General features: G+C 42.9%; 1 protein-coding gene across 1 annotated transcript; it reads left to right on the top strand.

Annotated features, from left to right (window-relative positions):
• The first annotated feature begins 2,329 nt into the window (after positions 1-2,329).
• dkc1 (dyskeratosis congenita 1, dyskerin) lies at positions 2,330-12,009 on the top strand. The gene is made up of 15 exons (XM_080751193.1): positions 2,330-2,355; positions 3,083-3,141; positions 3,445-3,531; positions 4,252-4,343; positions 4,669-4,853; positions 5,325-5,389; positions 5,651-5,777; positions 5,875-6,005; positions 8,155-8,298; positions 8,736-8,856; positions 9,460-9,578; positions 9,939-10,042; positions 10,543-10,594; positions 11,064-11,264; positions 11,702-12,009. The coding sequence occupies exons 1-15, from the start codon at positions 2,340-2,342 to the stop codon at positions 11,765-11,767; spliced, it is 1,569 nt and encodes a 522-aa protein (XP_080607319.1). The 5' UTR covers positions 2,330-2,339; the 3' UTR covers positions 11,768-12,009.
• Positions 12,010-16,226: the final 4,217 nt, after the last annotated feature.

Below are 16,226 nucleotides of genomic sequence, written 5' to 3' on the forward strand. Positions count from 1 at the left end.
AGCTTGTGACCCAACAGAGAAACTAGACTTTTGCCCATACCCAAGCTAGTGAAAACAGCAGATCTGCAAGCTCACAACACGTCACTTCGTGTTAAGTAATTATAGACAACTAGAGGTTCGGATCTAGAGTTCGGGCCGCTACATGGCCCTCACACACCTATCTGACTGATATGCCCATATATGGAGATATCTATCTGTCAGCCCATGTCCCTTGTATGCCCATATATGGATATCAGCATTATGATTTTTGAATTCACATGTATTTTAGGTGCTGCTTTTTTTACCACTTGCATGCATGCCTCCAACCTGGGGGCATGCATGCAATCAATATAGTTAAAATCACTAAAACGACAGAAAGAAGTAAATGAAAACATTTGAACACTTATCTTTTCTTTTCTCTAATGACCATCTAAAATATGAACCCTTGTAAAAAACAACAAAATTGTCCTTTAAGCTCCATCTGGTCAGATGTGCAGCCATTTCAGCTACATAGAGTTTTATATACAGCAGACAGGCAGATAAACATGCATTGTACTCAAACTGAACTGTCACATCACATGTTTAAACCGTGTACTGCATGAAGGAGTGGGTGAAATACACAGAATGGACATGGTATACATAATGTATATACAATGCATGCAGATGTGAATGTTGGCAGACAGGCGGGCATACAGTCAGATTCACCAGACTGACATGGTCCAACATCCTGCTCTCCGGATCCTATTTGTCTTTAAGTCTCTCCCATCACTATCGACTGTGAGTGTAGGTTCAACTGAACAACTAAAACTCCATATATGGAGCTGACTGTAAAAGGTCTGACATCATAGACTCCATATTTGGGCATGGCTGACTGTGGGACTCCATATATAGATATAGCTCTTTGCCAAAAATAGCTGATCTACAAGCTATACTCCGACATGTCTCCTTTCCGACATGTCTCCATTCCGACACTAACCCTATCTCTAACCCTAACCCTAAACCTTAGGCCCATGGGAGTGTCGCCACTCCGACAATAAGAAGTCAATTTCGGAGTGGCGACATGTCGGAATGGAGAGAGCCTCCCGCATTGCGCAGAAGGCGAGCGGCATTTCCGGTGTCGCAGCCGAGTGTGATAGAAGCTCACAACGGTTGCATACGTATGTAGCATTATCTGCGGGACACTTCCGGTTAACAGCAGACATACAAGCTCACGTCGCGTTTCAGATGCAACCGTTGTGAGCTTGTAGATCACACTCGGCTGCGACACCGGAAATGCCGCTCGCCTTCTGCGCAATGCACGATGGGATGTCTGAAAGTTGTGGATAAAGACGGGTACGTCTCACAGAACATTCAGAAAGCATTCCTCAACTCTTACTCTATCTCCAGAACCACAGAAGCTTATAGTTTATCCAACCATCTCAAGACCTTCAGCTAATTCTCCCAGCAAGACCTTAGAGCCTTCCATACGATTCAAGACATCTCGGTTAAGTTCTTACCGGACACCACCACACCATCCAGAAATGAGACGTGCCCACTTACAAATCTGCTTTGGGAGAAGATTGATTCTACACTGCAGCAGAAGGAGAAACACCTCTAGGTGCTCCTAAGGCACCTAGTTTGAGGAGGACAGATACATGTGAATGGGCGAGGAGAGAGCAAGGCCTCCCCCTGCCCTCGTACCTGATCTCTGAGGCCTTCCTGGGGCCCACAACAGCCTCCCTGATCAACGGGGTCCTCAAGAGTTACTACAGGGGGTCCTCCTCCAAATCTTCTATCTTGTGATAGAAGCTTTTTTTTCTCCTTTTCTATATAACCACTTGAACCCTAGCCTCCAAATTCTAGGAACTTTAGCCAAAAATGGCAGATCTACAAGCTCACAATGCCTCGCGCTGCGAGGTGTTGCGAGCTTGTAGATCAGCTATTTTTGGCAAAGAGGTTTCGTGTAGAGGGGAAAAGAGCAGACTAAGTACAGAGTGAAAGGTCAAGTTTATTAAGTATTGACGGTTCAAGTGGTTAAATATCTGAAAACACAAATGTACATTAACCCAAAATACACAGATGATTGTGCTGTCAAACGATGAAACTATATGGTATCTATGGGTTATGGGGGTCCCTGCTTCATCTCTCTCTTGACAAGGGGTCCTTGGCCTGAAAACGTTGAAGACCCCTGCTTTAGGGCCTATAAGGGGGGGGGTGAGGAGTCTAAATTGTACAAATGGGTTCATTTGGTTCCTATCCCACTACCTAACTCGCCATTAGGTGGCGACAGCGCCCCGTCAGATCCACAAGTGAAGGATGAAAAGACGCATGTGCGGACATGAGATCACTTTTCAGCAGAGCATTGTGCGCACATTGTGAAGATGGCGGACGTAGAGGGTGAGTGCGTGTCAGCGGCTCCTGCGTGCATATTTTACATTTTAACCAAAATAACTTGTATTAATCTGCGGAGTGATGGTTACATAGGTAGTGCAAGTGCACTGCAAAGATAGTTTTAACGTTGTGTTAAATTGAAGCAGCATGTCGTTTATTGAAGCCTGTGTGCCATTAGAATGGGCTACTAGATGGACTGAGTCGCGACTCGTGCACGAGTGCAAACGTGTCTTTAGTTTTACAGCTCACTTTTTAAACATATTATAATTACACGTATCCAAGATGACGTGCTTTTTTCCCACACAACGATCCACAAAGAAACTTAACATTTCTGTTGTCAATGTCGGGGCTGCATTAATTCATTTTGAATCCCGATGCAATGTCATTAATAATGTCAAATAAACGGGTTGGTTGCAAAGTTATTCAAGTGGCTCGTTTGTCAGCTCGTTAAATTCCAGTTATTACTTAATCGTTCAGATTGTGCACAAGTTTGGTCCAGTTTGGCCTGCATGCCGCATGCATGTTGGCTCCCTCCTGTTAGCGCCCCATGCTAACCACGTGTCTTCTGACCGGACACGTGGGTCCCTCCAGAGATTTGATTGACTGATTTGAGACACGCTCGATACGCAAAATTATCTGATGATTCATGTTGATTTTATGATCTGATTAGTTTGGTATTTATCATTTTACCACTTACTGCGTGGAAATAACTTGTTTTTTTGTCTTTCACCAGTGTCAGCAAAGAAACAGAAAAAGAAAAAGGATAAGAAAGTAGCAGATAATGAACTGGGGGTAAGGCAGACATTTTGTTCACTGTTAATGAGTATAATTGACAGTGTTAACATTACGATTGTCAGTTTTTAACTCGTGTTGTCACTGCAATGTAACAATAAATAACTAGTAGTTATTACTCAATATCCACTCTTAAGATGATAAATGAGATGATCGTTGACCATTTTATTATACTGCTTTGAAATGAGTTTGATCGATTTTTTTTACAAATGTAACCACTTTTCACTTCACTGCATTAGGATTGTACAGTATACACACAAACCACTGTATGTCAGCTTATCACTGTTTGTTTATTTGTTTCAGGACATCCAGGAGAGTGAAGACTTCCTCATCAAACCAGAGTCAAAGGTGGCCAGTCTGGACACGTCTCAGTGGCCTCTGTTACTCAAAGTGAGTGTAAACGGTGCATAGTAAAAAGATTTGAATTTGCCAATCTGTTTTAGGCTAGATTAGCGATGAGAGGTTAATATAAACAACATAATCTGAAAAATGGTGCAAATGAGTTAAGATAGATGGAGACCTGGAGAGTTATTAATCCCTGTGGGGAAATGTAGCAGTAAGAGAAACTGAGTAAAAGGCCTATTTAACTAAAACAAATGTCAAATCGGTGCGAATACAGTGTTACCACAGCAATAAAATGAATAAAAGTTGGAAGTAAGCATGTGAAATGATGCAACAGTTTATCCATTCTATGAGTTTTGCTGAGCCCCGGTTCCGATACCTCCCCGGTGTTGTTCTGACATCGGGGGGTCTGGCTGCCTGGACCTCGGTACCGACCCAGTGTTCTACTGGGCCGGCTGCTGAACCGGGCATGCTGGGATCTGAACCCAACGGTGAGCTTCAACCAAGACTTGAAATGCTGACCTGATCACATGCTTCTGTCAGAATTAATAGATTTACCGTACATCCAACAAACTTGATTTAGAATATAAACGTAATATTTCCTTCTGTAAGAATCAAAAGGAAGAAACGCACCAATTGATATCCCTGTTCATTCACTACTGTAATTAAATGTGACCAGAGACGTAGACTGTTGGCCATGTTGATTCTGTAGGAATTTGTTAACTAAGCTGCTCTGTCTTGGGTCTGTTATCTTTTATTTTCTTGCAGAACTTTGATAAACTAAACATCAGAACAGCTCACTACACTCCCCTACCCAATGGCTGTAACCCTCTCAAAAGAAACATCCAGGATTACGTCAGGTAAACGCTGTTTTTAAACCCTGCATATTTAAACTGTAAAGCAACTGAGCAAGCCAAATGATTAGATATGTAGACTGCATTAGCACTCTGTGCAAAGATGACAATTATCTACCACCCACGTCTGATGGCTGCTGTGAAGTGTTGTTAAATTAAATATCTTGGATAATCTGTAAGCTTTTTGTCACATCACAACACATTGAGCTTGTGGATCTTTTTTTGATTATTTCTGACATTGCCTAAATGTGGACGCCACGTGATTATTGTCAAGTGTCGTTTTAGACATTTAATGTCAAGGTTTACGCCTGTGTATTAAACACCCTACCAGGTCCGGTTTCATCAACTTGGACAAACCGGCCAATCCCTCGTCCCACGAGGTGGTTGCATGGATTCGGCGAATCCTGCGCGTGGAGAAGACCGGTCATAGTGGAACCCTCGATCCCAAGGTCACCGGATGTCTGATTGTGTGTGTGGACCGCGCCACACGGCTCGTCAAGTCCCAGCAGAGCGCCGGTAGGTTGGAGGGGCAGGGCACAGGTTTGATGGTCATTTGAAGACAAACGGGCATTTCAAATGGGCATGGCTTTGAATCACTGCTTGATGTTTTGTTGCTGTTAAATATCAGTATATTTGAATTATTATGAAGATTGAAATGATGACGAGGAGGCAGTATGTACCCCAGAATAGTGGGGGACACGACGGCTGGGGTCAATTCTTGGTTAGAGGTATTGTTTTGCCAAAGTAGTTTTGATTATTTTGTTGGGGGAGGGTTAACCTGTAACTATGTGTTTTAGCATACAGATTGATAATCCTAAATAATATCAATATGAGGTTCAAGTGGGGAGGGGTTTTCAGTATTGCAACCAAAAAAAGAAGGGAATAAAAGACCCCAGCTGTGCTCTGCTGCCCCCTGTGGTCTGGACAGCCGTCTGTACAGTACAGTAAACATCAGCCTATCTTACTACTCTCTGCTGTGTGTTGCAGGCAAAGAGTATGTGGGAATAGTTCGGCTGCACAATGCTATCGAAAATGAACACACTCTTGCTAGGGTAAGTGTGTTTGTGTGTCTGGAATGAGGAAACTGTATCTGTTATCTGTTTTTAAACTAATTTGGCTTAAGATGTGGAATAATGTCTCCCAGTAATGTCATAACACTGAATGTAGAGATTAATACTTGCATGATTGGAAGCTGTTGAAATTGGTTTACAGTTACAAGTCTGAAGTGAAGTGCATCTACTAACTCTCAAAACAAACCATTTGTGTTGAGCAGTTTGTTTGACCTTTTTAACCCATTATTTGACCTCCTGCAGGGCCTGGAGACCCTAACAGGTGCTCTGTTCCAGCGACCGCCTCTCATAGCTGCAGTGAAGAGACAGCTGAGAGTCAGAACGATCTACGAAAGCAAACTGGTGGAGTACGACCCAGAGAGACGACTGGGTAAGACACCCCCCCCCCCCTCAAAAAAACAACACACAAACTGGCTTTAGCACATTTAGTTCAGGAGAGATGACATTTTGTGTTTGTTTGTTTGTAGGCATCTTCTGGGTGAGCTGCGAGGCAGGGACCTACATCAGGACACTATGTGTCCACCTGGGTCTTCTCCTCGGGGTCGGAGGTCAGATGCAGGAGCTGAGGAGGGTCCGTTCAGGTGTTCTGGGTGAGAAGGTGAGCGTAACGGAATAATAATCGAACATAAACAAATTCTGATGAACAGTTAACTTGTTATGACCTACACAAACGACTCATTTCAAAATGTTATTTGCACACTGTCAGAAGTCAGGCAAAATGATCATATATGAGATGCTTGCACAGTCTAGCGTCACTGTACTGAAGTCCAGTGCTTTTTATCTCTACTGTGTCCAAAGTGTTGAGTTCAGTTCTGGGTCGCTCCCTGGTTCTGGTAATTATACTTTGGTACAGAATGTGGCTCTTGAGTGACCCCTGCTGTCTGTCAACCTGACTGCAGACCTCACTCTGGCCTACAATTCATTAACCACCACTGACTAAGTAAGCAATTTACCCCGAGTGAGAGGACATTATGCTCTGATAATGTCCTGTGTTAGGGGGTGATCGGACGAGGCGAAGCCGAGTCCGATAACCCCCTAACACAGGACATTATCAGAGCATAATGTCCGACCCCGAGTGGTAAATAGCTTTTCTACCACTTTTTCCCATATACATGAAAGAAAACACATAGTTGTAACTTGCAAGGATCTTAAGTTACAATCATTATTGCCTATAAAACTTCCGCCATAACAACAAATAGTGCCACAAACAACATCTTCTACTCACCACCAGATGGCGCCAACTCCATGCTGAGACAGATGTCTAGCTTACGCGACCGAGTATTTCCCGGTGAATCTGTGCGCAAAGGTGGGGGCCGATGGGCAAGGAGGGTTGCGAGCTTATGAGAAACAACTAAAATAAGACCTTAAAACCTGGCGAAAACAGTTGCGTGCATTAGCGCAAATGGAAAACATTCAATTAACTTCTGAAAAGCCTACACGGCCTTTAAACAGCGTGCATACGGTGCATTAGATGAGGATAAATGAAATCATTAAATGGAAATCATTAAATTAACTTCTGAAAAGGCTTCTTCTAAGCCTACACTATATAGCCTACTAAAAACGAGTGAATCTTGCCACACGTGAATAATTGTGGTTCAGTGGTTGTAAACAATAACACAGACAATATAAAATCCTTAGTCTAGTTGTGGGAAGAAAAGGATATCATCATCATCATGGCCCCAAATAACTTTTAAATATCTTGCAATTGGAGACGAGTCTCTTACTAAATCGGCAAGAGTGCCTCTCATTTTCAATACATAAAGGCTAAGCTATAGAACCTCTCCATCATCAGCAATAGTCAGTGGTGGTGCGTGTCCCCCAGACCCCCACACTCCCAAGCCCCCACCTTTGCGCACAGATTCACCGGGAAATACTCGGTCGCCTAGCTTACAGCTAAGCTAACGTCAGTTAAAAGCACCGTTCCGGCCGTAAATAGAGGCTGTTCGCTTCCAGAAAGGCATAGGTTCAGAGAAAAGGGGCTTTAAAGTTGGCGGATTGCATTGGATCCAAATAAATCGGCGACGATAGTACGCACGTTAGTAAACAAAGGACCGCTGCGACCGTCATTTGTTGGTGGGGGGAAAGGTGTTCCGACCATAGGGTTCCGACTCCCTCCTGAAGTCCCCGGATGCGTTCATCGCGTATTGATCTCGGAAATGTGCCTCATTTGCATGTACATCCGGGCATTTCACACATTCCGGCTATTGTGGCCTCATTTACTACTGTTTTAAGCCAATCACAATCCAGTATTTGAACACGTGACTAGAAAAAGTGGTAGAATGCCTCATTCACACTACAGATATATAGTTGAACGTTTAGCTTGGTAATTCAATGTAATCTCAATGGAAACCAGCTTTAAAGATACAGGAGACGCTCCAAGCAAAGCTTTTAAAGCTGGTTTCCATTGAGATTACATTGAATTACCAAGCTAAACGTTCAACTATATATCTGTAGTGTGAATGAGGCATAAGACACATTTTGCAAAGAATTTTGATGACAAAATGGATAAAGCAAGCTCATGTGTTGCGATGAGTTGAGTGTTAAATGCTCAGCTGTAATTTTAGTGTAATGTATTGAAATACTGCCTGATCTTATGTCAGTGATACCTACATCTTAAATTAAAAGATCTACCACAGCTACTTATCGTTGAACCACCGGTTGTGGAAACTAATGCAAATTTTAGTCCCTCACAACTTGAATGTAGCAGTGTAAAGTATAACCGTGGACCTGTTCTGTGGCCTCTGTAGGACAACATGGTGACGATGCATGACGTGTTGGACGCACAGTGGCAGTACGACCACAACAAAGACGAGTCGTACCTGAGGAGAGTCATCTATCCTCTGGAGAAACTCATGGTGTCCCACAAGAGACTGGTGATGAAAGACAGCGCTGTAAGTCCACATGGAATTCTGCTGGTCTGCTACCAGATCCTACCAAAACTTTGAATCTGCTTTCCTAGGGTTTCTCTCCCACAGTCTCCCTTTCATTGTAGGGGAGAGACAGTTGGACGGCTGTCTCCCTCTCTGCTGTCCTACTTTTCCTCTCCTCTACGCTCTCCCTCATCTGTCCTGTCTGCCTGTCCTACATACACTGTCCCCTCTAAGCTGTCTTGGTCTCTCAGTAAACTAAAGTGTTGTACAGACTGAGCCAAATGATTAGATATATAGACTGCATTAGCACTCTGTGCAGAGATGACAAATATCTATCACCCACGTCTGATGGCTTTTGTCTGTATCTATATGGAGAAAAAAAATTGGTTTAATGCTCCCGTCCACAGTCGGTTAAATAGTTTCTTTAGGTAACTTTGGTGTGCTTGTGTTTACACCAGGTGAATGCAATCTGCTACGGAGCCAAGATCATGTTACCAGGAGTCCTCCGCTACGAGGACGGCATCGAAATGAACCAGGACATCATCGTCATAACGACCAAAGGAGAGGCCATTTGTATAGGTGAGTTGCTTTGACTCTAAATAAGCAGCAGTTATAATGAACCATGAAACCACATGATTAAAGTGTAGCTGTCAGGAGCACTATGTTGCCGTGGTGACCTGCTATCTATCACCCCCAGCTGATGGTTTCCAGTTTTCTCTAGGATGACGTGACCCATTTAGACCTGAAAAATGCATAAAAGTCTTCTAGATCCTAACAGTTTTCTGAAAAACCTCTGTTTCTAAGTCAGTGCTTCTCAAACTTTTTCATGTCAAGGACCCCCTAAAATTATGTATTTGACCGCGGACCCCCATCTGAAAATATTTTGTTCCAGGGACCAAGATCAAAGAAGGATTTGCGTTACAAATGTCTGCTATTAAATAATTTTTTAAAGATTTGCACATTTTCACGATTTTCCTAAAAATAGCAGATCTACAAGCTCTTTGAGCTTGTATATCTGCTGTTTTCTAATAGTTAAAGCATGACACAGATATGTGTACCCGGTCTAAATGGGTTAAAATGATAGAATTGCAGGCTAATTTAGTTGGACCACCAACTTAATATCTATAGCAATGTACTTTATATGAGATTTAACCAGGTCCCTTCTCTTGCTCTCCTGTGTAGCGGTCGCTCTGATGACCACAGCAGTCATCTCTACGTGTGACCACGGGGTCGTAGCCAAGATCAAGAGGGTCATCATGGAGAGAGACACTTACCCTCGCAAGTGGGGTCTGGGACCCAAGGTACATGTTCAGTACAACACTGGTACACACAGTAACATCAATCATAATAATGATTAGCATTTTGAAAGTTACGGTACCATAACATATGTGATAAAGCATGGTATGCTTTATGGCGTGGCTACCAGGGTTGACGTGATGATGATGAGAATTGGTTTCGCATACATTTCTGAAATAATTTGATGTCAGGATTCTCTTGGCTATCTGATCAACCACTGATTATAAAACACGTATGATGCTACCATTACAGAGGTTTGATACCTTTTTCTGCAAATGTTTATGAATGTTAGTTATGTTATGGTTTATAGGATGGTTAGTTTGTTATACAGTACACTTTATTGTTGGTGATTTTTGTGTCTGCAGGCCAGTCAGAAGAAGATGATGATCAAGTCAGGACTTCTAGACAAACATGGAAAACCAAATGGCCAAACTCCTTCAGACTGGAAGGAAGGATATGTAGACTACAGGTACTGCTACACCCCAAATAATCTAGGCCCATCACAATGATTATCACATGTATTTGAGATGATTCACAATTATTTGAGTCAGTCATCAGAATCGTTAACAATCTGTTAAATAGCGAAAAGAGCTGATTTACAATCTTGCAATGAGTTGTGAGCTGATAGATGGCTATTTTTGCCATGTTAGGCCCCAGAATAGGGGATGCTTGGATTCATGTGGTTGAGCTTTACTCTGGACTCAAAGGCTGAACTGTAAATCCAATCCCAAGTGATGGATGCAGACAGTTTATCCTTTGGTGGTCTGAGAGACGGTCTGCTACAGCAGATCTCTGACCACAGCTGGTAGTCTGTTCCTGGCAACAGTCATGGCCAGATGCTGACCTGAGGGCAGATTCTTGGTGGTTTAATTTCTGCCTGAGGAGTGAATCCATGTTCAGTTGTCTGCTGTATGTTTGGGTGTTGGGATCAGCTGGGATCTTATTGATGATGGATGTTTATTTTCACAGTGCTGCCTCAAAAAAGAAGGAGGCTGAGGAGTCGAGCGCCGCGCCAGGAAAGGTACGACACATCCATTACACAAGTTTAAACTAGGTGGTAACCAGGATGTCTAGTGCTACTGCTTTTCTATTCCATCTTGTAATTTTCTATACTACGAGGACCTCCAGTACTGCTGGTTTCCACTAGCTGGTGCTACTGCTGGTTTGCCAATATCCAACCAGGGTTGATGTGATGATGATGAGAATTGGTTTCGCATACATTTCTGAAATCTTGTGATGTCAGGATTCTCTTGGCTATCTGATCAACCACTGTTTTAATACTTAGAATAAATTATTTTTTGTAAATCGGAGACTGGTTAACCTACCAAAACTTGGTGAATGTAGTTAAACCTCTTAAGACAAACAATCTACAGTACTAGTGATCCATGAGGACCAGGGGTGATTACCAGCACTGTACCATTCTTACACACATTACAGTCGAGTGCTGAACTTAAAATTGATCTGTAATGCTTTTTATTTTATTTTTTCAGAGAAAGAGAGACAGTGAAAGTGACGGGGAGGGTGGAGCTGTTGCCCCTTCTACACCCACTACGCCTTCCGCTGAGGAGGTGAAGAAGGAAAAGAAAAAGAAGAAAAAAGAGAAGAAACAGAGGATTGAGGAGGAAGCGTCGGGAGCCGCAGAGGCCGTGCCGGAGGTTGCAGAGGAGGCTGCAGGAGCAGAGGAGACCGAGGTGGGTTAAGCTGTCATGATTTCAGTAATTAATCTGTATCGTTAAGGTTAATTGGTTTGACAACACACAGCAAATATGCACACAAATGTACATGCATGCACCTCACTGTCCTACCAGGACAACTAGTTGATGGTTAACTAATATCAAAACCAGGGTTGATGTGATGATGATGAGAATTGGTTTCGCATACATTTCTGAAATCTTGTGATGTCAGGATTCTCTTGGCTATCTGATCAACTACTGATAAAAGATGACTTCAAATAAATGGAATGATGTGATTAATCCCAAATCGTGATTTTGGAGAACTCTGCTCGCACTCAACTAAATGTTGAGGGACGAAAACTCGAGTTTATTTATCTTGTGTATAACTTGTAACTTGTACTGATGATGTAAAATAAATAAGGTACAACTTTTCTCTCTTCTTTCCCTCCTTCAAGGTGGGAGAGAGTGTTAAGAAGAAGAAGAAAAAGAAGAAACCGAAAGAGACAGAAGAAGCGGAGTGAACAAAGCTTGTTGCTACCAGAGCATCATGGACAGTATACTGCCCCTGGTCAGAACGGGCCAATCACTGCTCCGCTACTGATGGACAGTTTCTGCAACCAGTGAGTTGCAGAATAATAAATGAACGAGTGTGTGTGGGATTTCCCTCCACAGGACCACGGCCACTAACCCCCTCCTCAATGGATCGGAGGAGGATGAGCAGTGTGTATAACAGATGGTTTATGTTGTCTTTGTTTTATTTTTATCTCAGATATATTGTACTGTACAATGGCGTTATGCCTGGTTTATGTTTGTTTTGTTATTTGAACATTAAAACCAGAATCATTGTTTTCTTATGTGCGTTGTGCTCAATTGGGTTTATTCTTTATTGTGACGTACTGGCGTTACACACCTCGCTGAGAAACCTGTCCAGTCGGCTGCAATAGGGAACTTAATTTTAATGAGGAACATCATTTTGACCAATCCATATGGTATAGTATTATTACAATTCCTTAGTATCTAGTACATGTTAAACTCATTCACTGCCAGAGAAAATACATAAATAATCCAGCTCCTGCCAGCAAAATCAGCGTTTTCCTTATAGTCCAGGGGAGTTTTTTTCTGCAAAAGATATATAAAAGTTGATCGGCAGGGAACCCCCTAGTTAAATTGTTGATCAGGCAGTTGACCGGCAGGGACTGTTATGGGCCAACTCTGTTAATAATTTAAAAAAAACATTAATTCTTAACCCTTGGTAACCCTATACTGTGGGAACACTAAGTGCCCAAAATTGCATATCTACAAGCTCAATGCGATGAGCTGTTGTAAGCTTGTAAATGGGATGTTTTTGGTGATAAGATTTGGTGTACACTAAAAGGGTCCCAAGTACAATATGTAAAATATCTAGGTTAATGGCATACAAATGTATATGTCACAGTTTGAGATTCAGTTAGATTGAGAACAGGAGCGCTTGTTTTTGTGCACAATGTGGAGCAGGCGCCGCCTCCTTCGGGAACTAGGAATAATTTGACTGAGGTTAGGGTTAGGTTTAGGCATAGTTTTACTGAGGTTAGGTTTGGGGTTAGGTTTAGGGTTAGGGTTTAGGGTTAGGTTTAGGCTAAGGTTTAGGGTTAGGTTAGGTTTAGGGTAAGGTTTAGGGTTAGGTTTAGGTTTAGGCATAGTAGCATTCACCAGCGTGGGACTAATGCAGTCAAATGCTCTACCACTGGGACATGAGGTGAACAAAAACAAGCGCTCCTACCCCAATCTAACTGAGTTACCCAAACTAAGATGTCTTCGCTGCCTGAACTGTAAACTGAAGTCAGTGTGATACAGTATTAACCACCATGAAGACCTCATTGAAGGCTGACAGTCTCCATCTGGTTCTTCCATCTTGTTCCTCCAAAAGCTTGATGGATTATCGGGATCTTTTTTTAAAACTCATGTTTTCAAAAAGATGGCGGATTCTTTTTTTTAAATGCACGTTTTCAAAAATAAAGCTCAGAATGCACCTAGGAGATCTTAGTCTACATTCACACTAAAGAGTGATATACCCTTTCCTTGCCTCTTCCAAGCCTCATGGGGTAGGGTGTTGTCCCTTTAAGCCAAGAGGGATGAAACCATTTGACTTCCATAGGTAATGAATTGGATTCCACTCTCCCCCTCCCCTCATTCCACTAGGACAAGGAGATGGCTGGTGTGGTGTCTACTGTGTAGGAAGCCTTATTGGATGAAAAGTTTAGAATTTGACTGCTCAACAAATTGTTTTTAAATGCCATGGGTTTGAGACTTTGACTGAAAGACAGACAGGTTTCTTTGTTTTACAGTATATCATTTTGTACCAAGAGCATCCACCTTAAGAAGGCAGTTACATTATAACAGTCATAACATGACAATAACAGTTCAAGGGCAATTTTCAATTAAGCCATTTGATATTGACATATAGACTCAGCCCCCTCCTATAAGCCCATTCGACTTCAATCTCCATTTGAACCGTGCCTCATTTCAAGTCCCTGGTTCTGGTGACTTGTCTTATGTGTGAGGGGACCATGTGTTTTCAATTAATAAATTACATTTTGTTCATTTAATAAATAAAATAAAAGGGAAAATAATATCTAACAGCCCACTCACTCACCAGAGTAAATATCAGTCAACAGAAGTTAGACATGTTGATCGATGAGTAACATGGTTAAAATTGAATTGAAGTTGAATGGGCTTATATAGCACGGGGAAATTCATATCGAATATCTAGAGTATGCAAAATATTGAGTCAAGCACCTAAAACAAACTAACTGGGATGCACCCAAAAGCCAGTAGTAGACCCCAGTTTTAAACAGTTCAAAAGTGGAATAACCCTTTAATCTGACTGGTATATCATCCTTATTTAGCCAGGCTAGTATTGGGCTAAAAACATTTCCATTTACAGCTGCAGTCTACCCACTGGCAGCACCGCTACACCGTTTGGCTGTTCCAAGTGCCTTTTGAGTTGTTTTGAGGAAAGGGAGTGCAAGGAGTCTTCCTCAACGTGATTAGTGGCGATTGTTAATTAAAACGTCACTCGATACAGTTGCAGGTCATTGGATCCCTTGTGTTTTTGGCGGTGACGACGTGGACCCTGTGACTGGTCAAAGCCTGTAGCCCACCAATGAGGCCGAGGAGGCGGGGACTGGGCTGGTAGGTGATGTGGTCCACCAGGTTGCGGTCGGGCCAGTAGTACGGATCCAGAACCTCCAGCCTCTCTAGGGACCGGAGCTGGGACAGACCCAGAAAGTCACTGTCAGGGACGTTATGGTGCCTGCAGAGGGACAAAAATACAACGGGGTGAGGAGGATAGGTCAAAGTGACGATACATTGTGTATCAAAACAGTGCAAGAAATTCTACCTCCCTCCCTACCTCCAGTAGGAGATAATATTGTCAATGTGGTATTTACAGTATATGTTTTTTTTTTTTTTTAAGATATATTTTGGGCACTGAAAGTACAGTATAATTATTTCTTTGCATCGTGGTAGATATTTGGGATGAAATCTACAAATATCTAGCACAGAGATTCTCAACCTTTTTAATTTTCATATGCATTAGGGCTACAGACACCCATTTGATGTTTTTTTGTTCCCTTTTATCTCTGGGACACCAATCTAGACTGTAAATTGAGTTGTTTTAACTCTGAGAATGTATGAATGGAATCAATAAGTCATTTGTACATTCTCAGAGTTACAGAACTGTAAGGGTCCGATGTTGACAACCAGTGTTAGCTGACCTCATCTTAAGGGTCCTCAGCTGGGGAAAGAGTTCAGGCAGACGTCTGATGTGTCCCTTGCTGCCCCAAGGTTCCAAATGTAAATGTTGCAGGTTTGAAACCCGACTGGCCAAAGTCTCAAGGTCGTCCGCTGTCATGTCCACGCACAACGTCAGGCTGGTCACAGTGTGGGGAACGCAGTCTGCATACGCACCCAGAGGATGCCCACCTATACAAGACAACATAACATCTATATATTATAGCCATACACTGCAAAATCCTGAGCGCGATCAGTGTGAGAGAGAGAGGAAAAGAGTTGGGGAGAGGTGGAGTGAGGGAGGTTGTTTGTGATGTCATACCAGAGCTTCAGATCAGTGAGAGAGAGATACATAGACAGACAGAGAGGAGAAGCGAGAGGGAGTAAAAGTGAGATAGAGAGCCTATTTCACATACGCCTTGGCACAATATGCTGGGTACAGAAACGCTGATCATGATCGGTGAAAACATATGGCAAAGCAACACCATTTCAGCGCAATAACTCCGGCAATGGTGGGCAAGCTGGTAACACAGTTTAAATAAGATCTCCATAACGTATTACAATCTCACAACGAACTCACCGTGGATGTTGAGGGTTGTGAGGTTGGGCAGGGCGGTGAGCCAGGTCCTCAAGTGACAACGGGGCCCGGGCACAGAGTACAGATGGTACACAGACAGACAGGTGAGTCCAGACAGACGGACAAGTGCCTCCTCTGAGACCACTGTGTCATAGTTGAGAAGCTCCAAGCTGGAGAGAGGGAGATCTGCAGCCAGTCTGTCCGATGGCACCACAGCCGGTGAGAAATAGTCCTCAGGCAGGGTTTTGTAGCTGATCATCTCCCAGGACAGGTGCCTGAGTTTGGGCAAGCCGATGAGCAAGGCATGGAAGGCCTTGATGGGAACGCGCTGATTCCCGTCGTGGTGGAATAGGAAGGACGTCAAACTCGTCATCTTGGACACAGAGAGGATGAACTCTGTGACAGGACACTTGAGTTTGACATTGCAGATGTTCAGGTGTGTTATCTGTCAAAAACATGTTTTGTGACAAGGAAATAGACAGTTGTTAATTGAAGACAATATCATTATAGCCTCTAAATCACTGTTTCTCAATGTCGGGTCCGGAGACTCCCAGAGTCGAATACTGAGGATCTTACAGTGTATTGGTGGCCCAGAGATAAAAACAAATTGTATCAAATGGGGGTCCGTGGCC

This window comes from Nannobrachium achirus (assembly GCF_963921795.1).
Source record: "Nannobrachium achirus genome assembly, chromosome: 20".
Taxonomy (NCBI): Eukaryota; Metazoa; Chordata; class Actinopteri; order Myctophiformes; family Myctophidae; genus Nannobrachium; species Nannobrachium achirus.

Coding starts and splice junctions, on each gene's coding strand:
- dkc1 (XM_080751193.1), top strand. Junction 8,857..9,459: donor AGGAGAGGCCATTTGTATAG/GTGAGTTGCTTT, acceptor TCTCCTGTGTAG/CGGTCGCTCTGATGACCACA. Junction 9,579..9,938: donor AGTGGGGTCTGGGACCCAAG/GTACATGTTCAG, acceptor TTGTGTCTGCAG/GCCAGTCAGAAGAAGATGAT.